Here is a 23,054-nt window from a genome sequence, read left to right on the forward strand (position 1 = left end):
TTCGTGAGCTACAGCTCAAAGTGAGCTGTAGCTCACGAAAGCTTATGCTCTAATAAATTTGTTAGTCTCTAAGGTGCCACAAGTACTCCTTTTCTTTTTATCAAATATTGCAACACTCATGATAAAATTCCACAAGCTGGCAACACTGTGTAATCCTGCTGCTGTGTGTAAACTTGCTGCTATGTGCTCCTAGCTATTGAGGGGCTATTGTGACTAAGGGTTCATGTTTGGGACCATTATTGTTACTTGTGGGGCCCAGTTGAGCAGTTTGAACCTTGGGGATTATTTCTAACTAGCCAGTTCCCGCAGCGTGGAGCTGGATCGGAGCCTGAGACCCTTATAAGGAATAAGCCCTGTATCACAGTACCCTGAGTCCCCCAAACCACACTGAAGTTTCATTTCTAGCTGGCACTGGAGGGTTGAAGCCCTGGCTCTCTGGTCTCTATTTTTAGCTGAGGCTGGCATGAGATTACTTGCTGGGTAGGGGTGTCAAGATGTTGTCAGGATTTAGGGGAACAGAACCAGAGTGGGAGAATTTTTTTTCCTGTTGAGAAACCAGCCCTTTCCTTATGCTGACTTTCAGAACAATCTGTTGTGGGGATGGTCACAGGGATATTACGTGGGTGCTAATGGCAGGGGAGGTGTCTGTGAGACAATCTGTCTGTTACAGTCAGCTCCACAGGACGGAGAAGTTCATGAAACCTGATGTAGAGTCCAAAAACAAAACAATTTTTCACAGTTGCATTTATAGCTTTGGCCGGTAGATGGCGGCACTAATGTGTGTCTGGAAAAAATAGAGAGCCAAGGTGGGGAAGGTAATATTGTTTATTAGACAAACTTCTGTTGGTGGAGAGAAGCTTATGAGCTTGCACAGAGCTCTTCTTCAGGTCTGGGCATGGAAACACATGGAAACAATAGGTAAGGTGGACTTTTGCAATGGGATTGTTGCAAAGCCCCATCTAGTGGGTGGGAAGGTGCCTTCACCTGGAAAAGGCTGAAGAGGTCAGAGATGAAACATTACCAGGATTTTCTTCTTATCTCTGCTCCCCTATTTTAAGAATTGTGCATTGTCTATAAACCCCACAATGGACCCTGGTGCCACCATTGACATTCCGAGATCTGAAATGCAGCTAAGTGTGTATCGCTGAAGGCCCTGTATAGACATGAGACATCATGTGTCTGGCTCTGTCAATCTGTTTCTTCACTTCAGCAGGTGGGTATTGTAGTTGTAGGAATGCATGATAGAGATCTTGTAGGTGTTTGTCTCTGTCTGAGGGGTTGGAGCAAATGCGGTTATATCGTAGAGCTTGGCTGTAGACAATGGATCGAGTGGTATGATCTGGATGAAAGCTAGAGGCATGTAGGTAGGAATAGCGGTCAGTAGGTTTCCGATATAGGGTGGTGTTTATGTGACCATCGCTTATTAGCACTGTAGTGTCCAGGAAGTGGACACTACAGTGCTAATAAGCGATGGTCACATAAACACCACCCTATATCGGAAACCTACTGACCGCTATTCCTACCTACATGCCTCTAGCTTTCATCCAGATCATACCACTCGATCCATTGTCTACAGCCAAGCTCTACGATATAACCGCATTTGCTCCAACCCCTCAGACAGAGACAAACACCTACAAGATCTCTATCATGCATTCCTACAACTACAATACCCACCTGCTGAAGTGAAGAAACAGATTGACAGAGCCAGAAGAGTACCCAGAAGTCACCTACTACAGGACATTCCAACAAAGAAAATAACAGAACGCCACTAGCCATCACCTTCAGCCCCCAACTAAAACCTCTCCAACGCATCATCAAGGATCTACAACCCATCCTGAAGGACGACCCATCACTCTCACAGATCTTGGGAGACAGACCAGTCCTTGCTTACAGACCCCCAGTCTGAAGCAAATACTCACCAGCAACCACACACACAACAGAACCACCAACCCAGGAACCTATCCTTGCAACAAAGCCCGTTGTCAACTCTGTCCACATATCTATTCAGGGGACACCATCATAGGGCCTAATCACATCAGCCACACTATCAGAGGCTTGTTCACCTGCACATCTACCAATGTGATATGTGCCATCATGTGCCAGCAATGCCCCTCTGCCATGTACATTGGTCAAACTGGACAGTCTCTATGTAAAAGAATGAATGGACACAAATCAGACATCAAGAATTATAACATTCAAAAAACAGTTGGAGAACACTTCAATCTCTCTGGTCACTCGATTACAGACCTAAGAGTGGCTATACTTCAACAAAAAAGCTTCAAAAACAGACTCCAAGGAGAGACTGCTGAATTGGAATTAATTTGCAAACTGGATACAATTAATTTAGGCTTGAATAGAGACTGGGAATGGATGAGTCATTACACAAAGTAAAACTATTTCCCCATGTTATTCTCCCCCCCACCCCACCCCCCACTGTTCCTCAGATATTCTTGTTACTGCTGGAAATAGCCTACCTTGCTTGTCACCATGAAAGGTTTTCCTCCTTCCCCTACCCCCCTACCCCCCCCCCCCCGCTGCTGGTGATGGCTTATCTTAAGTGATCACTCTCCTTACAGTGTGTATGATAAACCCATTGTTTCATGTTCTCTGTGTGTGTATATCAATCTCCCCTCTGTTTTTTCCACCAAATGCATCCGATGAAGTGAGCTGTAGCTCACGAAAGCTTATGCTCTAATAAATTTGTTAGTCTCTAAGGTGCCACAAGTACTCCTTTTCTTTTAGTGAATACAGTCTCCTTCCAGAGATCAGGGGTCAGATAACTGTAGGTCTTGGAGATCGCATCAAAGGTGGCTTTAGCAAAGTTTAGCAAAGTGTAGCAGTACAACCCCTAGCTGAAGTATAGCAGTCATCAATTCCAGCCATCAGCAGCAGTTTCTTTGGAACAGGGGCAGATGCAATTCCTGTACTACGGGGTGCTGGGATCAGACGCACCAGAACAGACCCACAACGACCAGTAACCTTGCAAGTTACATTATGAGGCTTGCCAATCTTGTTACCCTAGTAGCCTTGTTGTACTGGTACAATGGATAGTTTAGCCAAGATGATTGCCCCATGAATAGCAGTGGCGACTTCCTTGGAGCATTTTACACCAAGGGAGACATGACCACTGTAGTCACCAATAGCTACAAAAGCCTTGAACCTGGTATGCTGACCAGCAGGAGTCAGTTTCTGGACAGGCATGATCTTCAGAACCTCATCCTTCAGGGAAGATACCAGAAAGAAGTCGATGATTTCTAATTCCTTGATTGGAAGGGAGAAAAGATAAATCTCTTCAAGAGACTTGATTTTCATATCCTTGACTAGGCGACCAAGTTTGTTGACAGGAATCCATGCTTTGTCTTCAGCTTTGCCACGGGCCCCACAACCCCGACCACGGCCTCGGAGACCACTGCCAAAGCCACCTCGGAAACCCCCTCTTGCAGCTGCTCCTGCAGCTCCCGCTCCTCCTGCAGCAGCAGCACCGGCGTCATCCGCCATTTGGTGTTCAGATGACAGGAACATGGTCTAACACAGAGCTTGTAGGTGCAGAGATCAGGACCGCTCAGCTGGGTCCATTTTGGGGGGCAGTGAGCCAGACAACCACGTCTGCACTTCACTCCATGTCCCCAGCCAGCCCCAAACTGAAACTCTCTCCACCCTCTCCTTCTCTGGGATTTGTCCCTTTCCCAGGCCAGGAGGGCACCTGATTCCATTATTCTCCAACCCTTTAGCTCTCACCTTGCAGGGGGGAAGGGCCCAGGCCATCAGTTGCCAGGAAACAGGGTGGTTGGCCATTCTCTGTGTCCAGACCCCTGTACACACCTGCTCTCTAGGACTCTGCAACGATCATACACCCTTATCCCACCACCTAGATACTTAAGAACTGCCTAGGGGAAACTGAGGCACCCCCACAATATTCAGAGGAAACATTAAGAACAGTCCCACTTCGTCACAGTTTCACATTGAGTTTTCCCACTGCAGTCTCAGCGAGGATGTCACTGTCCATTTAAAAACTGTCATTTCATTGATCCTGGCACCAGTCACTGGGGTCAAAGCTCTGAAAATGTCCCGGGAAGCCCTGAGCCAGGATTTCCCAGCCCCCCCGATCAGACTCGCTTGTCTGTGGAGCACCCGCGGGGATCTGAATGTGCTGGAGACCCCTGCACCCTTCAGACAGCCTGAGGCTCGCCCAGGGTTGTGTGATGAGACTGTGTGCACGGGCGACATTCCCCAGCTGCCCCTGTGCCTGGGGCAGCACCAGGCCCTGCTCACTCCCAGTGCTGAGGGTTCAATGCTGAGGTCGTTGGCAGCACCAGCCCTGGGCAGAGTTTGGGAAGGGCCCAGCAGAGGCCACTAGTGACTCCCAGGGCTCTGTGTGGCTCTCCGGATGGGTGCTAAGCGCTATGGGGAATAGGGAGCACCGTCAGGGGCTCCTGGCTCTCACTGGGTCCCCCAGGTTCACCAGACCCCTGTGTCCTGATATCTGGGTCCTGCAGGTCCAACTCTCTGCCTCCCCACAGCCCCCCCTTCCCCTCAGCCCCCCTCCCTGCCTGGCAGTGCCCACTGTGGGTCTGGGCTCTGGCCAGGGAGCTGACACTGACCCCCAGTGAGAGAACCAGGCTGGGCAGGCAGGGCCCAGGCTGTCCCCAGAGGAGCCGTCTCTGCCCCCAACCTGTACAGAACGAGCCAATTACCTCCACGGGAAAAGGCAGCATCCGCCCACCCTCCAGGACTCTGGCACAGCTGATCGTCCCGCACAGCAGCATCCTCTGCCACCCCCAGCTTCACCCAGCCACCCCGCAGGCTCAGCCCCCATACCCCCATCTTGTCAGTCAGTACGTCTGCCCCTAGGGGCAGCAGCCTGCCTGGTTCATGGGCACCTGGCTAAATACCAGCCTGACGCTTCCTGCCTCGTCCTCTCCTGCCCTGCCCCATATCCGCCCCAGCCCCAGTGGCTCAGGTCTCGCTGCACAGCAGCCCCGAACCAGCTCCATGACCACATACAGCTCAGAGTGCTCCGGACTGCAGCTTTTCTGCCATCCCAGCTGAGCCTGTCCCAGTGCATGCTGGGAGAATGGGGGCAACTCTGATCCCAGATGGGGGGCACATGCACACAGAGTGGCAACTGCTGGGCAGAGAGCCTGGGCCTCCTGTCAGCCCTGAGAGCTGGCAGGGGGAATGGCCAGGCAGAGAGCCCTGTGCCAGTTAGGCTGATGGCAGGGACAATGCACCAAGCTTGAGTCATGCCCAAGCTGGCACAAGGACTGCAGGGAAAGGGGCTGCCCCTCTGTCAGATGGGGCTTCTGGCCCCAGAGCCTGCCACAGCCACCCCTCCAGGGTCATCCAGCCAGAGACGAGCTCCTGAGGGTGCTGCATGGCCTGGGGATGACTCCCGCTGGGGCTAGTGGGTTTCCTGCCGTAACCCAGTGGGAGAGAGTGTCCAGGTCCCCGCTGTGCCGAGCCGCAGGGCACTGGAACTGTTATAGCCCCCATGCAGAGCGTGGGCTCAGCTCATGCCGGCGCACTGGTCAAGCCTCAGGGCAGGGTCCGTGGGGCTCACCAGCAGCTGGTAACCGTGTCTCTGATATGAGCCAGGGACACATTCAGAGACAGCTGGGGAGCCAGCAGGGGCCCTGGTGGGAGAAGCGGGAGTGAGAGCCTGGCCAGGGAACTACAGAGAAACCAGAGTCAGACTAGTATCTCGGGTGCAGCTGGTGTAGATGTACCCGGCCTAGCTAGCTCCCATAGCACAGAGTGCGCATCCAGACAGGTGAGCCTGGGGAGCACTTACCAGGATCGAGGCCCTGAGCTAGCTGGCTCAGGTACGTCTATATGAGCTGCAATCACTACACACAACTGCAGAATAGACAGACCCAAAGTAGGCTGTCGGGAAGGGGACAGATCCTCGGGTGGAGGGGTATAAACCACATGGGGGGCAGGTGGGGAGATCCTGAGTGTGAGGACAGGGGAGAATCTCATCCTCCCCATCACAACACCAGTGAGTGTCTGGCTAGTTTTGAAGCCAACCGCAGAATTTCAGGGCCTCTCTCCTGCCCTGTGAGTGCCGCGGGGCTGGCAACAAGGTGTATGCTGATAGGGGTGTGCCCTGGTGGGGACCAGCAGGTAGAGTTCCTGGTGGAGGGTGGGGGATTCCCACATAGCATGCGGCCCAGGGGATTTCCCAGCACGGCAGAGCTTCTAAGCCAGACACCAATTCCCAGATTGGGGGAGGTTCCCCCTCTGGAGTAAGGTGCAGGGTCACTGTGAGGGATATCGGGTCCCCTTTGCCTGTCCTGGAAGGGTCACCATGATCATGAACCCATCTAAGTCTAGCAGTGTTTGGGGTTCCCTTGCAGCCCCAGCTCCTGGAGCCCTGGGATCTGGGCTGTCCCTGCTTTCGGTTAAACAAAATCAGGTCCCAGCCCTGGGGGTTAGGAAGAGAAGCTGGAAATGGGGGCCCCAGGAGGCTCCGGTGCCGGGAGAGCAGAGGGATCGCATCCTGCTTCTCACTGGCAACGGGCCTTGGCGCCCCTGTGCTCGGCATCTTGCTGAGATGGGTTGGCTTTTTTGTGGCCTGACGGGGCACTCACTCTCCGGGCAGCAGGACTCCTTGCTGGTGAGCTGCAGAGCCGGGGCTGGAAGAGAGAGCAGACAGCAGTGATGGGGACAGGGCACAGTGAGACAGTGAGAGCTACCATGCAGCCAACAGGACCCACCCCAGAGGGGCTGCATCTGAGCACCAGGCGAGGGATCCCTGTGTAAACAGCCCCTGTGCCCTACCCCAGAAGTGGTTGCATCTTAGAACCGGGTGAGGGGGTCCCTGTGTAAACAGCCCTGTGCCCCACCCCAGAGGCAGCCGCATCTCAGCACCAGACAAGGGGCCCCTGTATAAACAGACTCCATCACACAGGGCTGCCGGATTGGGCCTAGAATCCCAGCAGTTAATTAGAGCCACTTGTCAAGTGGGGATTTTTGCAGAGTCCCACAGGCGACGGTGTGATTCCCCCAGACTAGAGCCAGGCGTGTGCACCACACAGCTCCGCTAGGCCTGGTTACCGCTGGTCATAGTCACTCCCCATCCCACACAGCAGCCCTGAGCTCTCAGCCAGCCAGGTCCCAGCCAGACTTGGGGTGTTCAGCCCTGTCTGGTTTCTCGCTGCACAGCAGCTGGGGGAGGTAACCATGGCACTGTAGCTGTTTCCTCATTCCCTGGTGCTTTGTGTCCCCACAGCACTGCTAGGTATTTATACATGATGCACAGCTGCAATGGGTGTCTACACTGCAAAGGAGCCGCTCCCGGTTCCTGCACATGTTGCCAAGTGTAGCATTACCATAAACTGTGTAAAAACCATGGAGGGAGAGCGGCGCGGCCAGAGACTGCACACTTCTCCAGCACCCAGTCATGGCATTAGTCGAGACACAGAGTCGGGAAGGTCGTATCTTGGATTGGACCAACTTCTGCTGGGGAGAGAGACAAACTTTCAGGTCACACAGAGCTCTTCTGCAGGGCTGGAGAAGGCACTGAGTGTCGAAGCTAAACGCAAGATTGTGTCGCAGAAGGAGATACACAGATTGTAAGGGACCATGCGGGGTGAAGTGACCCATTAACACCCTGCAGTCATAGGGAAAAAAGGGAGTTAGTGGGTTACAGATTGTTGTAAAAAGCCATAAATCCAGGGTCTTTTTAAGACCACGATTTTTAGTTCCAGCAAAGTTATGAATTGAAGCTCCCAGGTGTTTTTTTTTTAAAGTGTTGTGCAGGTTTCCTTTGAGGATGAGGACTGAGAGGTCAGCTATGGAGTGATCGCTTGGTGAAAAATGCATATGAGACCGTAGTGCTTCTCTGGTTTCGCCAACCTAGTTGTTATTGGGGCATTTAGTGCACTGGGTGAGGTTACATCTCATGTTGTGCTAGGCATGTGTAGGACCCATGGCTCTTGAAAGGTGTGTTGTGTGGGGAGTGTTGATCATGGCAGCAGTGGAGATATGGCTGCAGGTTTTGTATCTGTTGTTTTGGCAAGGTCTGGTGCTGCTTTGAATTGCTAGGTCCTGGTCTGTGGGGAGTTTTCTTCTGATGATGAGGTTGGAGGGTTGTTTCAAGGCCAGAAAATATTGCTTTCGGGATGGAGTCCCTGTTGAGTATGGGGTGTCATTGTTTGATTTTACCCGTAGGGAGCCCACGTGGGGTGACAGGTGACAACTAGGGGTATGTGGTCAGAGGGGGCTTTATTTCCATATTGAACCAGGTTCTCTCAGGATATTTTGGTGGGTCGTTCCATGGGGCGAGTTGGGTGTTGTCAGACATCACTGGTGTGGTGCTCCGCTCTGTTCAATGTTGATAACAGTCAGCTGAGTGTGTGTGTTCCCTCTGTGTGCTGCTCAGTGCAGATCACTGACACAGCAGGCCCCAAGAGAATCCCCAATGACCACAGACTCCGATAAGGTACGAAGGCACCTGGCCAGGTTTATTACCAAACGAAACACAGTGTCTAGCTCCCCGGATCAGACGTTTATGGTTCTGCTAGTACATAGTTGCTCCCTGACAATGGACGCAGCTCAGTCAGTGGTGGGACCCTCCACTGGCCCCTAGGCTGGACAAAGAAACCTCCTCAGGGGTGCATTCTTATACACAGGTACAAACAAGAGATACATCACTCCTGACGTATTGAGGTACAACCCCTCTGCGTGTTGGGGTGCTGCCTCTCTCCTGGTACATGTTGGTTCAAAAAAACAAGTCTATCCATCATATTATCCTTTTGGATGGGTCAGCTTGTTCCTCACTATCTCTGTGGAATGTGTTCGTACCTGACTATTCTGGTGCCATCCTGGCCCATGTTTAGCCTATTAGTGCTTGATCCCCTTTAGATATGTGTATACATCCAATTAGCAGCCTTCTTCTTGCCAGTTTTTTTGAGCAAACCTGCCTCCTGGTCACAGCTTAACTTTGCTTTATGTTAGCAAAGTCTTGACCATTACTTTAGTTCAGGCCTTAGGCCTCATACCGGGCCTTTGATACCAAAGGTTTATGTTTCAGGGCCTCATCTTACTACATTGGGTACCATGGACACTGGATCCCTGAGGCTGGCGAAGGGAGTGGGGGTATCTGGGTGCCACCACCATGGCAAACCTGAGGCTGGCGAGGGTGGTGGTGGGTGGAGTCAGCCCATAGTGTTCCACCCACCTGACGGAGGGGGTGCCACTTGATCCCTGACGGAGGGGTGCACCACTGGATCACTCAGGCTAACGGGGGGGGGGAGCAGCCAGATGAAGCCACCAAGGGATCCATGGTGCTGGCTGGTGGGTGGCCAAGTGCTGCCGCTGCCTCCACTGGATCCCTGAGGCCAGCAAGGGGGCAGGGCAGAGTTGGCTATTGCCCCCACAGGATTTCTGAATTTGTTCAGAGGGGGCAGAGGTGGGTTGTGGCTGGGTGTTGCTGCCACTACTGTGTGTGTGTGTGTGTGTGTGTTGTGTGTGTGTGAATCCCTGGAGGAAGGGTGCTCAGATTCTGCTGCCAAAACTGGAGCCCTGGAGGCTGGCAGGGATGGGGGCAGCTGGGGGTCACCATGATGGGATCCCTTAATATGTCAGGGAGGGTAGGAGTCATCTAGTTCCTCCACCACTTGGATCCCTGAGGCCATGTGGGTGAGCCATATTCAGTGACTCCCACTCCCAAAGGGCCAGTCACTCAGCATAGGTCAATTGCACCTTAGATCTCACACCAAAGACAACACTTGTAGCCAATCCTGTAATCATAGAATCATAGAATCATAGAATATCAGGGTTGGAAGGGACCCCAGAAGGTCATCTAGTCCAACCCCCTGCTCAAAGCAGGACCAAGTCCCAGTTAAATCATCCTAGCCAGGGCTTTGTCAAGCCTGACCTTAAAAACCTCTAAGGAAGGAGATTCTACCACCTCCCTAGGTAACGCATTCCAGTGTTTCACCACCCTCTTAGTGAAAAAGTTTTTCCTAATATCCAATCTAAACCTCCCCCATTGCAACTTGAGACCATTACTCCTCGTTCTGTCATCTGCTACCATTGAGAACAGTCTAGAGCCATCCTCTTTGAAACCCCCTTTCAGGTAGTTGAAAGCAGCTATCAAATCCCCCTCATTCTTCTCTTCTGCAGACTAAACAATCCCAGCTCCCTCAGCCTCTCCTCATAAGTCATGTGCTCTAGACCCCTAATCATTTTTGTTGCCCTTCGCTGTACTCTTCCAATTTATCCACATCCTTCTTGTAGTGTGGGGCCCAAAACTGGACACAGTACTCCAGATGAGGCCTCACCAGTGTCGAATAGAGGGGAACGATCACGTCCCTCGATCTGCTCGCTATGCCCCTACTTATACATCCCAAAATGCCATTGGCCTTCTTGGCAACAAGGGTACACTGCTGACTCATATCCAGCTTCTCGTCCACTGTCACCCCTAGGTCCTTTTCCGCAGAACTGCTGCCGAGCCATTCGGTCCCTAGTCTGTAGCGGTGCATTGGATTCTTCCATCCTAAGTGCAGGACCCTGCACTTATCCTTATTGAACCTCATTAGATTTCTTTTGGCCCAATCTTCCAATTTGTCTAGGTCCTTCTGTATCCTATCCCTCCCCTCCAGCGTATCTACCACTCCTCCCAGTTTAGTATCATCCGCAAATTTGCTGAGAGTGCAATCCACACCATCCTCCAGATCATTTATGAAGATATTGAACAAAACGGGCCCCAGGACCGACCCCTGGGGCACTCCACTTGACACCGGCTGCCAACTAGACATGGAGCCATTGATCACTACCGTTGAGCCCGACAATCTAGCCAGCTTTCTACCCACCTTATAGTGCATTCATCCAGCCCATACTTCCTTAACTTGCTGACAAGAATGCTGTGGGAGACCGTGTCAAAAGCTTTGCTAAAGTCAAGAAACAATACATCCACTGCTTTCCCTTCATCCACAGAACCAGTAATCTCATCATAAAAGGCGATTAGATTAGTCAGGCATGACCTTCCCTTGGTGAATCCATGCTGACTGTTCCTGATCACTTTCCTCTCCTCTAAGTGCTTCAGGATTGATTCTTTGAGGACCTGCTCCATGATTTTTCCAGGGACTGAGGTGAGGCTGACCGGCCTGTAGTTCCCAGGATCCTCCTTCTTCCCTTTTTTAAAGATGGGCACTACATTAGCCTTTTTCCAGTCATCCGGGACTTCCCCCGTTCGCCACGAGTTTTCAAAGATAATGGCCAAGGGCTCTGCAATCACAGCCGCCAATTCCCTCAGCACTCTCGGATGCAATTCGTCCGGCCCCATGGACTTGTGCACGTCCAGCTTTTCTAAATAGTCCCTAACCACCTCTATCTCTACAGAGGGCTGGTCATCTCTTCCCCATTTGTGATGCCCAGCACAGCAGTCTGGGAGCTGACCTTGTTAGTGAAAACAGAGGCAAAAAAAGCATTGAGTACATTAGCTTTTTCCACATCCTCTGTCACTAGCTTGCCTCCCTCATTCAGTAAGGGGCCCACACTTCCTTGGCTTCTTCTTGTTGCCAACATACCTGAAGAAACCCTTCTTGTTACTCTTGACATCTCTTGCTAGCTGCAGCTCCAGGTGCGATTTGGCCCTCCTGATATCTTTCCTACATGCCCGAGCAATATTTTATACTCTTCCCTGGTCATATGTCCAACCTTCCACTTCTTGTAAGCTTCTTTTTATGTTTAAGATCCGCTAGGATTTCACCATTAAGCCAAGCTGGTCGCCTGCCATATTTACTATTCTTTCGAGTCATCGGGATGGTTTGTCCCTGTAACCTCAACAGGGATTCCTTGAAATACAGCCAGCTCTCCTGGACTCCCTTCCCTTTCATGTTAGTCCCCCAGGGGATCCTGGCCATCTGTTCCCTGAGGGAGTCAAAGTCTGCTTTCCTGAAGTCCAGGGTCCGTATCCTGCTGCTTACCTTTCTTCCCTGCGTCAGGATCCTGAACTCAACCAACTCATGGTCACTGCCTCCCAGATTCCCATCCACTTTTGCTTCCCCCACTAATTCTACCCGGTTTGTGAGCAGCAGGTCAAGAAAAGCGCTCCCCCTAGTTGGCTCCCCTAGCACTTGCACCAGGAAATTGTCCCCTACGCTTTCCAAAAACTTCCTGGATTGTCTATGCACCGCTGTATTGCTCTCCCAGCAGATATCAGGAAAATTAAAGTCACCCATGAGAATCAGGGCATGCGATCTAGTAGCTTCCGTGAGTTGCCGGAAGAAAGCCTCATCCACCTCATCCCCCTGGTCCGGTGGTCTATAGCAGACTCCCACCATGACATCACTCTTGTTGCACACACTTCTAAACTTAATCCAGATAAACTATGTAAAGATTTAATAAACTATGTAAAGATTGATTAATAGGAAAAGGAAACAAGTGGGGATTTACAAGGTTAAAGCAGGTAAACACATACCCACACAAACGAGTTCCACTCTTAAATTTCAAAAAGTAATAGAAGCTTCTATGACAAGCAAGGTCTATGTGTCCTTCAGGGCTAACCCAGGCCAAGCACTGGGGGGGCCTCTTGCTTATGCCTAGAAACCTTGCCCCCCACAGCGCAAGCAGCATAAAGATACAGTTCCTCCTTGTTAGGGGGTTTTATTCCCTTCCCCCTTCAGCTTGGAGCTGCAAACTCAGCTGACGGGAGAAATTCACTTGCAAGACTCATTGTCATGGGGATGGAAAGAGTAACAACAAAGTATTTTGTCCTCTTTAGTGTTCCACTCTAGTCCAGTAGTTTTCAAACTGCTGGTCGTGACCCAGTATTGGGCACGGAATGTAAGGCACTGGGTCACGGCGGCTCTGGTCAGCACTGCCAACTGGGCCATTAAAAATCCCATCAGTGGTGCTGCCTGGCTAAGGCAGGCTAGTCCCTACCTGTTCTGACACCATGCTGCACCCTGGAGGTGGCCAACAGCATGTCCAGCTCCTAGGCGGGGGAGCCACAGAGCTCTGTGCACTGCCTCCACCCCAAGCACCGGCTCCACACTCCCATTGGCTCGTGCCTGGCCAATGGGAGCTGGAGGGGTCAGTGTCTGTGGGCAAGAGCCATGTGGAGCTGCTTGCATGCTTCTGCCTAGGAGATGGACCTGCTGCTGGCCACTTGCGGGGCGCAGCGCAGTCCGCGGTGCCAGGCCAGGCAGGAAGCCTGCCTTAGCACCCCTGCTGTGCTGCTGACCGGGAGCCACCCGAGGTAAACCCATGCCCCAACCCCAATGCCCCAGCCCTGAGCCCCCCGCAAAACTGTAGCCCCTCATTCCCAGCCCCACATCGCAGTGCTCGCCCCCATACCCCAATGCTCTGCCCCACCCCTGAGCCGCTCCCAAACCCCTCATCCTCAGCTCCGTTGGATCACGTGCGTCAACAATTTTCTTCAACTGGTTCATCAGAAAAAAAGTTTGAAAACCACTGCTCTAGTCTGTCTGGTGTGGACAGGCCTTCCTTGTCCTAAAGGACACAACACCTTCTGCTGGAGACCAGCAGTTCACACTAGTTAATGTGTCTTCCTTTCTGGTGACACTGTCATGGAGGCTTATAACAAATGCTTAACTGTGACCTTCCAAGATGGGATAGATACAGATGCTATACATGAGATTAATGCAGGCAGCAATTTACAAGCATTCCATAAAGATTAAATATATTCTTATAATTCTAATACATCTTCTACCAATCCCAACACACAGCTGAGCCAGACTGGTTCCAACCACATGTGTGTCAATGTTCGGACCTTAGCATGAACTGGCACCTGCTCTGCCAGCATCCCAGAGGGGGTCTGGATCCTGGGTCAAGGTGCCTGTAGCACGGATGTACCTGAGATGGGGTGCCAAGGAGGGGCACAAAGAGGTTGGGGTGCAGGATCAGTTACCTGCAGATGGGGAATGATCTGGAGGAGTGGCCAGGCGGTGCCCAGCGCCCTGGTCCTTACCAGGAGACAGAGCCAGAGAGCACCACCAGGACCTGGCTCAGGCTCAAAGACTACCACGCTTGGGGCTAGCAAGCCACCACCTCTGGCTTGGGGGGATAAGCTCCCTGAGGCAGGGCTGAATGGAGATGGGTCCAAGACTCTGTCCCAAGTTGGAGAAACTAAGGTCCAGCCAAGCGGTGCTGTGATTCCAAACCCCATCAGCAAGGAGGGATGGGTCCCCCTCCCTGCCCCAGCTGCTGAATTTCATACTGAACTGCCAAGGGATTCCCTGCTTAGAAAAGCTGAGGGCCCTGCCAGCCATAGCCCTGCAAACCCTCTTCAGGAGGATGGCAGGGAAAGATTCCTGTGGAGAAGGGATTCCTGTGCTGGGCGTGGGTCCCCTAGGGAAAATTAAGTCTTGGCGGATCAGGAGGCAGCTGGTGCTTCCCGGGGTGCTGCTGCAGGCTATTGTACCTGGCCCATGATGTCTCCCTTGGGCCAGCAGGGGATCCAGTGCACCAAGCACAGGCTGCTGTACCAGCCCAGAGTCTCAGAAGCAGTCCAGCAGTACTGCAAGTCCCGTGAGCCCTGTCAGAGGGTGGGAAAAGCCCAGGGTAAGTGTAAAGCAGCCCTGAGACCACAGCCCATCACAAAGACACCCTGTCAGCAGGAGGCCATGGCCAGGGTGGGTTCTTTAAACCAAGAGACTCCCAAGTCACAGCCCTGGGGTTACGAGACAACTCCAGAGGGGGCCTGCAAATATGCAGGAGCACCCTGCACCCCTGCCTCACCAGCCTCTGGGGCACTAGAGCCCCAGAGACATGGCTGGGTTAAGACCAACCTTGCAGGGTATGATGAAATAGGAAGCGTTTGTTATATTTGTGTGACCTCTACATGTGTTTCAGTTTGCCTTAAATTTTGCATGATTGTCCAGTGCAGGAAAGGGGACTGTTTGCCCCCTGGGCAGGCTAGGAGACACAGGTATGAATGTAGTCCAGCTATCTGAGCTACAACAGGTCACTGGAAAAGGATTGGCTGAGGCCAACCCCAGATCAGTGGAAAATCCAGAAGATAACAGAAAACCCAGGACATGGAAACCTAGCACCCAATGGCCCAGAGGGGGATGGATTCCCCCCCACCCTCACCGGCCCCTGCAGGGAAGCTGGGCAAAGGCCCCAGCTCGAGAACAGGATTGGAGAGGTGTGAGGTGGAAGGCAAGAGCTGGCTACTGGAAGGAGTTGGGGCTCTCACCTGGGAACTGACTAAGGAGGTCAGATTGAGGGACCCAGAACCTGAACATGGGGTTCACTGTAGCTTGGCTTGGCTCTGTGCTGGTCATAATGAACTATGCTTTATCCTCCAGCTCTCTGTGCTGAGCGAAGGATGTCCGGTGCTGTGTGCCTCTGACTAAAAACCCAACTGCTTGGAAAGCACGAGTGTCATTGCAAATACTGGCTGAGATGCACTGGTCCCTGCAGCGTGGACAAGTCTTTCCCAGGAGTCTGTCTCAGCTGGATGCGCTGGGCAGAGCTCATGGGGGTGAAGCAGGAGGGCTGGAGCCCAGAGGTTCAGTCTTAGGAGGTGACGAGGCCGCATGGTGCAGGAAGAGTGATACCCCATGGGGCTCCGGCACACTGAAGTGGTTCTCCCTAGAGACTGTTCCAAAGCAGGAGGCACAGCACCAATCCTCTGGACTTGTGACAGAGGGGAAAACCCTACACTGATCCCCCTAATGCTCAAGGGATCACTTTGTACCCCAGCTTAGGGCTCCAGACACCCCAGGCTGCAGCCAAGACAGCTGACACATGGAGAAATGTGGGTGCATTGCCCTCCTCCCTCCCCGGCTGATGAGGGGGAGGAGAGAGCGGCAGCACCCCAGCCCAGTTTCAAACCCAAAGGTTTTGGGGTGGCAGAAGGGCACAGGCCACGTGAAAACGCCCCATGTGTCAGCCGACAGACCAGACCTAAGGGAGGATGTGAAAAATCCACACCCCTGTGTGGTGTAGTTAAGCTGAACTAAATCCCCGTGTAGACAGCGGTGGGTTGAGGGAAGAATTCTTCCATCCACACAGCTACTGCACCTCGGGGAGGTGGCTTCCCTATGCTGCTTTGGTTCCCGGGAGAGCCCTGTGGTTCAGTGGATACCGATTTCTGTCTGCGGATATCTGCATCCACAGATAGAAATGTGTATCCGTGCAGGGCTCTACTGATGGAGGAGGTCAGACCGAGTGACACAGGGACAGAGCTTTGAACCTTCATTTCTCTGTGCTCACCAAGGGCTTCCTGCACTGGGGGCCAGTCGACAAATAAACTCGCCTGTGTGACAGCGCTGGCTGAGTGTCCCTGCACAGGCTGGTGGAGGGGTGCGTTGCTCCCTACAATTGTACAAGGCTCCCTCAGGGGTCTATCTCAGTGGGACTCCCTGAAGGGAGCTCACGGGGTGGTGCAGGGGGCTGATGGCCCAGAGATCCAGCCGAAGGAGGCGGTGAGGCTGTGTGGCTTACTCTGGAGAAAGAGTGAGAGCCCTAGGGGGTCTGGCACACTGACAGGCTCCTCCAGGGACTGTTACAAAGCTCGGGCCATAGCCACGATCCTGTGGATCTGTGTCAAAGGTTTATAAAGCAGAGTCAGGAGAATCCCCCAACCCTGCAGCTCCAGGCATTAGTTCGCCTCATTTCAAAATCTGCACCTTATTCCCAGCCTGCATCAGCCTGGCTTCAGCAGTGGATCTGGTTCTGCCTTTGCCCCCGGGGAGCAGAGAGCTCCCTGCTCTCCAAAATCTCCTCCCTGGGCAGGTACCCAGAGGCTGGGATCATGGGACCCTCCTCTGGGTGGAGACACTGAATCCACTGAGCTCCTTCAGCCTCTCCCTGCCCAGCAGGTTCCCAGCCCCCAAGTCCTTCTTGTAGCTCTTCTCTGCCCCCTCCCCGCTAGTCCCTGTCCTGTTTGCAGTGAGGGCACCCGAGCTGAGTACAGGGCCCAGTAACGGTCCCACTTACCCTCACTGACCATACTGGGTACCCCTAGCTGCTCCAGCCCGTAGCCACAGCCCTACGCTAGGAGCCCCTGGCCAATGGGCTGCCTTGAGCTCAGAGTGCCCCCCATGGCTGGGCTCATCACTTACTGTACATACAGGCAGGCTCCTTTGCTCACCCAGCAGGGGTTGGCGCTGTCGGAGGGGAACAGGCTCCTTGAGCCCAGCCCTTGTGCCTCTCTGGCTGTGGCAAGGGCAGCTCTGGCAGGGAGCCCCGGGCTGCCCCTTTGTCTCGGGATCCTCAGCAGGAACTGATCGGGATGGGGGTCGAGGAGACAGAGGGGTGGCAGGGGATGGAAGCTATGGCAGGGGGTGCTGGCTCCCCTCTCCCTCCGCTCCTGCCAGTGCCTCCTCCCTTTCTCTCTGCCCCTTCCTCCCCTCCCCTCACCTCTTTTCCCAATTTGGACTGGGGCCTGCCTCCCCCAGCCTGGGCAGAGCTCTCAGTTGCGGGGGCTGGGCTGCAGGCAGCACCTGGGCTGCTTCGGGGCTGTTCCTGACTGTGCTGCTCTCCGGCCAGGCTCTGGCTGTGCCCTTGGCCCCCAGTCCCCTGGCCCCCAGCTCCCGGAGGCTGCTTGCCAGCCAGACCAGGGGCAGGTATTTGTGCACCTCGATGGCTGGGCTGCGGCGGTTGGGGTCGAGGGTCAGCAGCCGCCGGAACATCTCCTGGGCGGTGGTGCTGAAAGCCCTCCAGGGCGCCGGCGCCTCCCCCGGCACCGTGCTGTTCTGCCAGGCGCCGAACTCCTCAAACTGGGGGTCGGGGCTGACAGCCACGTCCCAGGGGAAGCAGCCGGTGCCAAGGCAGAAGAGCAGCACCCCGAAGGCCCACACGTCCAGGCTGGCATCCAGCTCCAGCGTCTCCGAGGCCTCAAGCAGGCAGAGCTCGGGCGGTGCGTAGGGCAGAGTGCCCGACATGGCGCAGACGGGCGTGCCCTCCAACCGCGTCAGCCCGAAGTCGCCCAGCTTCACGCGCCGGCACTCGCAGTCAAAGAGCAGCACGTTGTCCAGCTTGATGTCCCGGTGCACCAGGGCTTTGCCGTGCATGAAGTCCAGGGCCTCAGCCAGTTGGGCTGCACAGCGCTTCACCTGGGCCTCTGGGAGACCCTCCTGTGGGGGCACGGGGGTTACACAAGGGCAGCCCTGGCCTCCCACCAACAGCGCCCGCTGTGGGGACCTCCCCACACAATGCCCCAACAGGGACCTCCCCCACACAGCGCCCAGCGCCCCTCTGGGGACCTCCCCCACACAGCACCCAGTGCCCCTGCTGGGGACCTCCCCCACACACACAGCGCCCCCTTTGGGGACCTCCTCACATAGTGCCCCACCAGGGACCTCCCCCACACAGTGCCACAGCACCCCTCTGGGGACCTCCCCGCATAGTGCCACAGCGCCCCCTTTGGGGACCTCCCCCACATAGTGCCCCACCAGAGACCTCCTACACACAGCGCACAGCACCCCTCTGGGGACCTCCCCTGCACCCCAGCACCCACTCTCGGACCTCCCCACAGAGCGCCCCCACTGGAGACCTCCCCGTCACAGTGCCCCTCCCCCCCCACAGTACCCTATGCTCCCTCTGGCCCCCCCCTCAGCACCCCACAGTGCCCTGTACTGTAACTCCCCACAGCACACCAGTCCCCTCCAGCATCTCCCATGCTGCACCCCAGGTCCCAAGGCCTCCAGTTGAGAACCCATCCGCATCCCTTGCTCCCCTGCCCTGAGACTCCAGCCCACCAGCCCCTACTCCCCCAGAACCCTGAGACCCTGTACCCCAGCAACCCCTTCCCAGCCCTCTCCGCTGAGCCCCCAGCCATGCACTCCCAAGACCCCAGCACCGATCCCCCATCCTCCACTCCCCAGCTCCCTGTTTCACAGGCCTCCACTGAGACCCAGTGCCCCATGCCCTGCTCCCCATCCCATCCCCTGCTCAGCAGCCCGCTGACATCTGATGCCCCATCCCCTGATCGCCACTCCCCGGAACACCCCTGCCGCCCTGCCTCATGCCAGCATACCCCGTCATGCACGATGGCACACAGGTCCCCAGCGGGCGCGAGTTCCTGGGCAAAGGCAAAGTGGGTGGGGCTCTCGAAGGCGATGGGCAGAGTGTGCAGGAATCCGGCGTGGGCAGACAGGCAGAGCGCAATGCAGTACTCCCGCAGGAACGCCCGCCGCTCCGTCCTCTCCTTCGGCATCACCTTCAACACCAGGGCTGTGCCTGGGTACAAAGGGGGGGTCAGTGTGTCCCAGCAGGGGTGGGGCCTGGGTACAAAGGGGGGTCAGTGTGTCCCAGCAGGGGCGGGGCCTGGGTACAAAGGGGGGTCAGTGTGTTCCAGCGGGGGGGGGGGCTTGGGTACAAAGGGGGGGGTCAGTGTGTCCCAGCAGGGGCAGGGCCTGGATACAAAGGGGGGGTCAGTGTGTTCCAGCAGGGGCGGGGCTTGGGTACAAAGGGGGGGGTCAGTGTGTTTCATCAGGGGCAGTGCCTGGGCACAAAGGGGGGGTCGGTGTGCCCCAGCAAAGGGCAGTGCTTGGGCACAAACAGAGGGGGTGGAGGGGCCCTGTGGGTGGGCTCAGAGAGTACCATTGTGTCAGTAGGTTCTGGGTGTAGAGGGCCCTGAGTGGGATCACTCCCTTCTGTGGCTGCCTCCTCACCTCACTGACTGCTCCCCTGGGCCCCTGTGGGTTGGCAGTGGTTGCCCGAGCGGCTGGCCTGGCAGTTGCAATGGATCATCTGCCGGGTGGCATGGGGCCGTCGGTGCCTGTGCCGGGAGCAGTGAGCAAAAGGGAGCTGGCTACTTTGAAGTAAGTGGTGTCAGAGAGCAGCTGGGCGAGTCCCTGAGTTCCTGCCCCACTCCCTTCAGCACACTGCCCCCTAGCCCCCCCGGGGCACTGGGGCCAGCACTGACTGCTGGGGAGAGCATCCCCTACTGAGCCCCCACCGCATCCCCTGCAGTACAGCGCCTCGCAGTGCCCCACGGGGGCCAGCACTGACTGCTGGGGAGAGCGTCCCCTACTGAGCCCCCACCGCACCCCCTGCAGTACAGCGCCTCGCAGTGCCCCACGGGGGCCAGCACTGACTGCTGGGGAGACAGAGCCCTCACCGAGTCCCCACCCTGCTCCCTGCAGGGGCCCAATGCAGGCTGCGGCTACTCAGGCCTGGCCCACCCAGGAGCAGCTGGCGCTGCCCTCACCTCGCTCCCGGTGCTCTGCCAGCAGCACGTTGCCGTAGGTGCCCCTGCCCAGCTCCTTGATGACAGTGTATTGCTCCTGCAGCTCCAGCTGGGGCAGGCGGTGCGAGGTCACCTCCATCAGCCGCTCCAGGAACTCCGCGTTGTCCTCCACCTCAGGGAGCTCCATGCCACTCGCTGCCCGCACCTGCGTGGAGAAGGCAGCGCCCGTCAAAAGAGAGCTATCCCCCCATGGGACACCCACTGCACCCGCCTCCTGATGCCTTGAGCCAAGGGCGGGCAGTGGGGGCTACTGGGTTAGAGTGGGGAGGAAGGGCTGGGACATCTGGGTTCAATCACAGCTCCAGGAGGAGGTGGGGTCTGGTGGTAAGGGGAGTGGGGAGCCAGGACTCCTGGGTTCTATTTCTGGCTCTGTCCCAGCTGAGCTGAGTGAATTCCCTTCAGCTCTCAATTTCCCTGCTCTGGGAAGTGCTCAGATATTTGCAGGCCTGAGCTGAGAGGTGTGAGATAAACCCAGTGAGGGGTCAGCTCCTTCTCAGGGCTGTTGAGGGGCTGCCCCTCCAGAGCAGGGCTCGGCTTCTGGACAGGGCCTCCTGCCATTGATTAGCACTAGAACTAGCTGGGAGGGCAGCCCTGGCCAGGCTGTGTGGTGTGGCCTGCCCCACTTGCTGGCACCCCTTGCTGCTAGGGGATGAGTGTCTGCACATGGAGTGCTGCTGGCTCAGACATATGGGTCCAGAATCCCATCCACCTAGCTCAAGCACGGGGAGGAGGAGGGCTGAGAGGGGCAGGGCTGGGTGGTTCTAGTGGTGGGGGGTACTGAGAGGGGCAGGGCTGGGTGGTTCTAATGTGGGGGGGCACTGAGAGGGGCAGGGCTGGGTGGTTCTTGTGGGGGGGAATTGGGAGGGGCAGGGGCTGGTTGGTTGCACAGGGGGTCATTGAGAGGGGCAGGGCTGGCTGGTTCTAGCATGGGTGGGCACTGACGGGCAGGCTGGGTTGTTCTAGCGGGAGGGGCACTCAGAGGGGCAGTGGGTGGTTCTACCACAGGGGGGCACTGAGAGGGGCAGGGCAGGGTTGTTCTGGGGGGCACTGAGAGGGGCAGGGCTGTGTTGTTCTAGCATGGGGGGGCACTGATAGGGGCAGGCTGGCTGGTTCTAGCAGGTGGGGCACTGGGAGGGGCAGGGCTAGCTGGTTCTAGCATGGGGGGCAGTGAGAGGGGCAGGGCTGGGTTGTTCTAGCGGGGGGGCAGTGAGAGGGGCAGGGCTGGGTTGTTCTAGCGGGAGGGCAGTAAGAGGGGCAGGGCTGGCTGGTTCTAGCATGGGAGGCACTGAGAGGGGCAGGACGGGGTTGTTCTAGCATGGGGGGCACTGAGAGGGGCAGGACTGGGTTGTTCTAGCTGGGACGGCACTGTGAGGGGCAGGGCTGGGTTGTTCTAGCATGGGGGGCACTGAGAGGGGCAGAGCTGGGTTGTTCTAGTGGGGGGGGGCACTGAGAGGGGCAGGGGCTGGGTGATTTGCTCCCCAGCTCCTGGGATGAGGAAACTGTGCAGTGTGCTGCTGCTGGGGGCCAGAGGCTGAGGTTCATGGGACGACATCCATGACCAGGTACTCTCTGCGTGCCCCTCTGTCGGGGCCAATTCCCCCTCCGTGGTGGGGCCCTTATCCCACCCCCAGCATGTGGGGCGCATCCCTATCCTGCTGGTGCCCCCTGGACACCCTGAGGTGTCAGTGTGGGTAGCATCAGTCCGCTGTCTGCGAGTTAGATGAGGAAGGCAGGGGTCTAGGTGCTAGAGCAGGGAGGGCTGGGAGCCATGGCTCCGCCTGACTGTGAAGTTCCCTCTAAGCTGTGTGGCCACATGGCCGTGCAGCTGGCTATCAAGGACCGCGCAGGTGCACAGAGGGCCGAGGCGCCTCTCCCCTGGCCCCGGCCTCAGCTACCACAGCGGGAAGAGGAGCTTTCCCCCAGCCCTGGGCTGCTGAGGCGAGAGAGGGCTGGGCGGAGTCCTCTCTCCCCTCTGCAGCCCCTGAGGCAGCCTGCACCCCAAACCTCTCAGTCCCAGCCCCATCCCAGAGCCCACCCCCCAGCCCGGAGCCCCCTCCCACACCCAAACTCCCTCCCAGAGCCTGCACCTCTCACTCCCTTCCACACCCCAACCCCCTTCCCCAGCCCTGAGCCCCCTCCCACTCTCCAAACCCCTCAGCCCCCCCCCGCCACACATCACTCCATAGTGGTGCACAGAGAGGTGCATAGTGGTGCACATTCATTCCGCACATGGATATAAAAAATTAGAGGGAACATTGCTGGGTTCTATCCCTGGCTATGGGAGGGGATTGGGGTCTAGTGGGTCCTAACTAGGGGTTGGGGCTGGGAACCAGGAATCTTGGGCTTTTTCCGCAGTTCTGGGAAGCAGGGGTGAGGTCTAATGGTTAGAGCAGGGGGCTGAGCTCTGCCCCTGGTAGCTGAGCCCCCAGTGCTGTTGCTGCCCCCACAGGGCTGATGCGAGGGAGTCATACCCACAGGAGAAATGCAGTCATGGAGTGGGGGCAGGGGGGAAGGTTGGTGCCTTTTTGTGCACAAGCCCTGCTGCCCGCCCAGCAAAGGCCACCTGTGAGCTTTGGGTAGGCGCTTCCTGCTGAGCTGGCCCTGGCCCTGATCCCATCCACCATGCGCCCCTACCCCCGCGGGGGAGACTGTCCCCCACTGTGGGTCTGGGCCCAGGTCCCCGCAACCAAGGCAATTGCCTCCCCAGGTCTGGGACCGTCCCCACCCACATGGGGGCTCCCTCTGCCTGCCAGGTTGCTGGATTTTCCTGTCTGCTACCCAGTGCTAGTTAGTGCTGATCGTGACTGGCCTGTGTCCCCAGGGCCTCCTGCTGGAACTGGCAGCCCCGAGCACGACTCGTGTGGGCAGCCATGGAGCCTCA

At 56.2% G+C, this 23,054-nt stretch overlaps 2 protein-coding genes across 2 annotated transcripts in view; both read right to left on the reverse strand.

Annotated features, from left to right (window-relative positions):
• Positions 1-2,766: 2,766 nt before the first annotated feature.
• Positions 2,767-3,519, reverse strand: LOC119847313 (40S ribosomal protein S2-like). The gene has a single exon (XM_038381983.2). The coding sequence runs from the start codon at positions 3,496-3,498 to the stop codon at positions 3,019-3,021; it is 480 nt and encodes a 159-aa protein (XP_038237911.1). The 5' UTR covers positions 3,499-3,519; the 3' UTR covers positions 2,767-3,018.
• A 13,211-nt stretch (positions 3,520-16,730) lies between these two features.
• Positions 16,731-23,054, reverse strand: part of SBK3 (SH3 domain binding kinase family member 3) — a 33,036-nt gene continuing 26,712 nt past the window's right edge. The window contains exons 2-5 of the mRNA XM_038382208.2: positions 20,135-20,318; positions 18,959-19,161; positions 17,341-18,056; positions 16,731-16,860 (exon numbers count right to left, since the gene is read on the reverse strand). Of these exons, the coding sequence (XP_038238136.2) occupies positions 16,731-16,860; positions 17,341-18,056; positions 18,959-19,161; positions 20,135-20,318 (1,233 nt within the window). The remainder of the gene's footprint in view (positions 16,861-17,340; positions 18,057-18,958; positions 19,162-20,134; positions 20,319-23,054) is intronic.

Source organism: Dermochelys coriacea, chromosome 23 (assembly GCF_009764565.3).
Source record: "Dermochelys coriacea isolate rDerCor1 chromosome 23, rDerCor1.pri.v4, whole genome shotgun sequence".
Taxonomy (NCBI): domain Eukaryota; kingdom Metazoa; phylum Chordata; order Testudines; family Dermochelyidae; genus Dermochelys; species Dermochelys coriacea.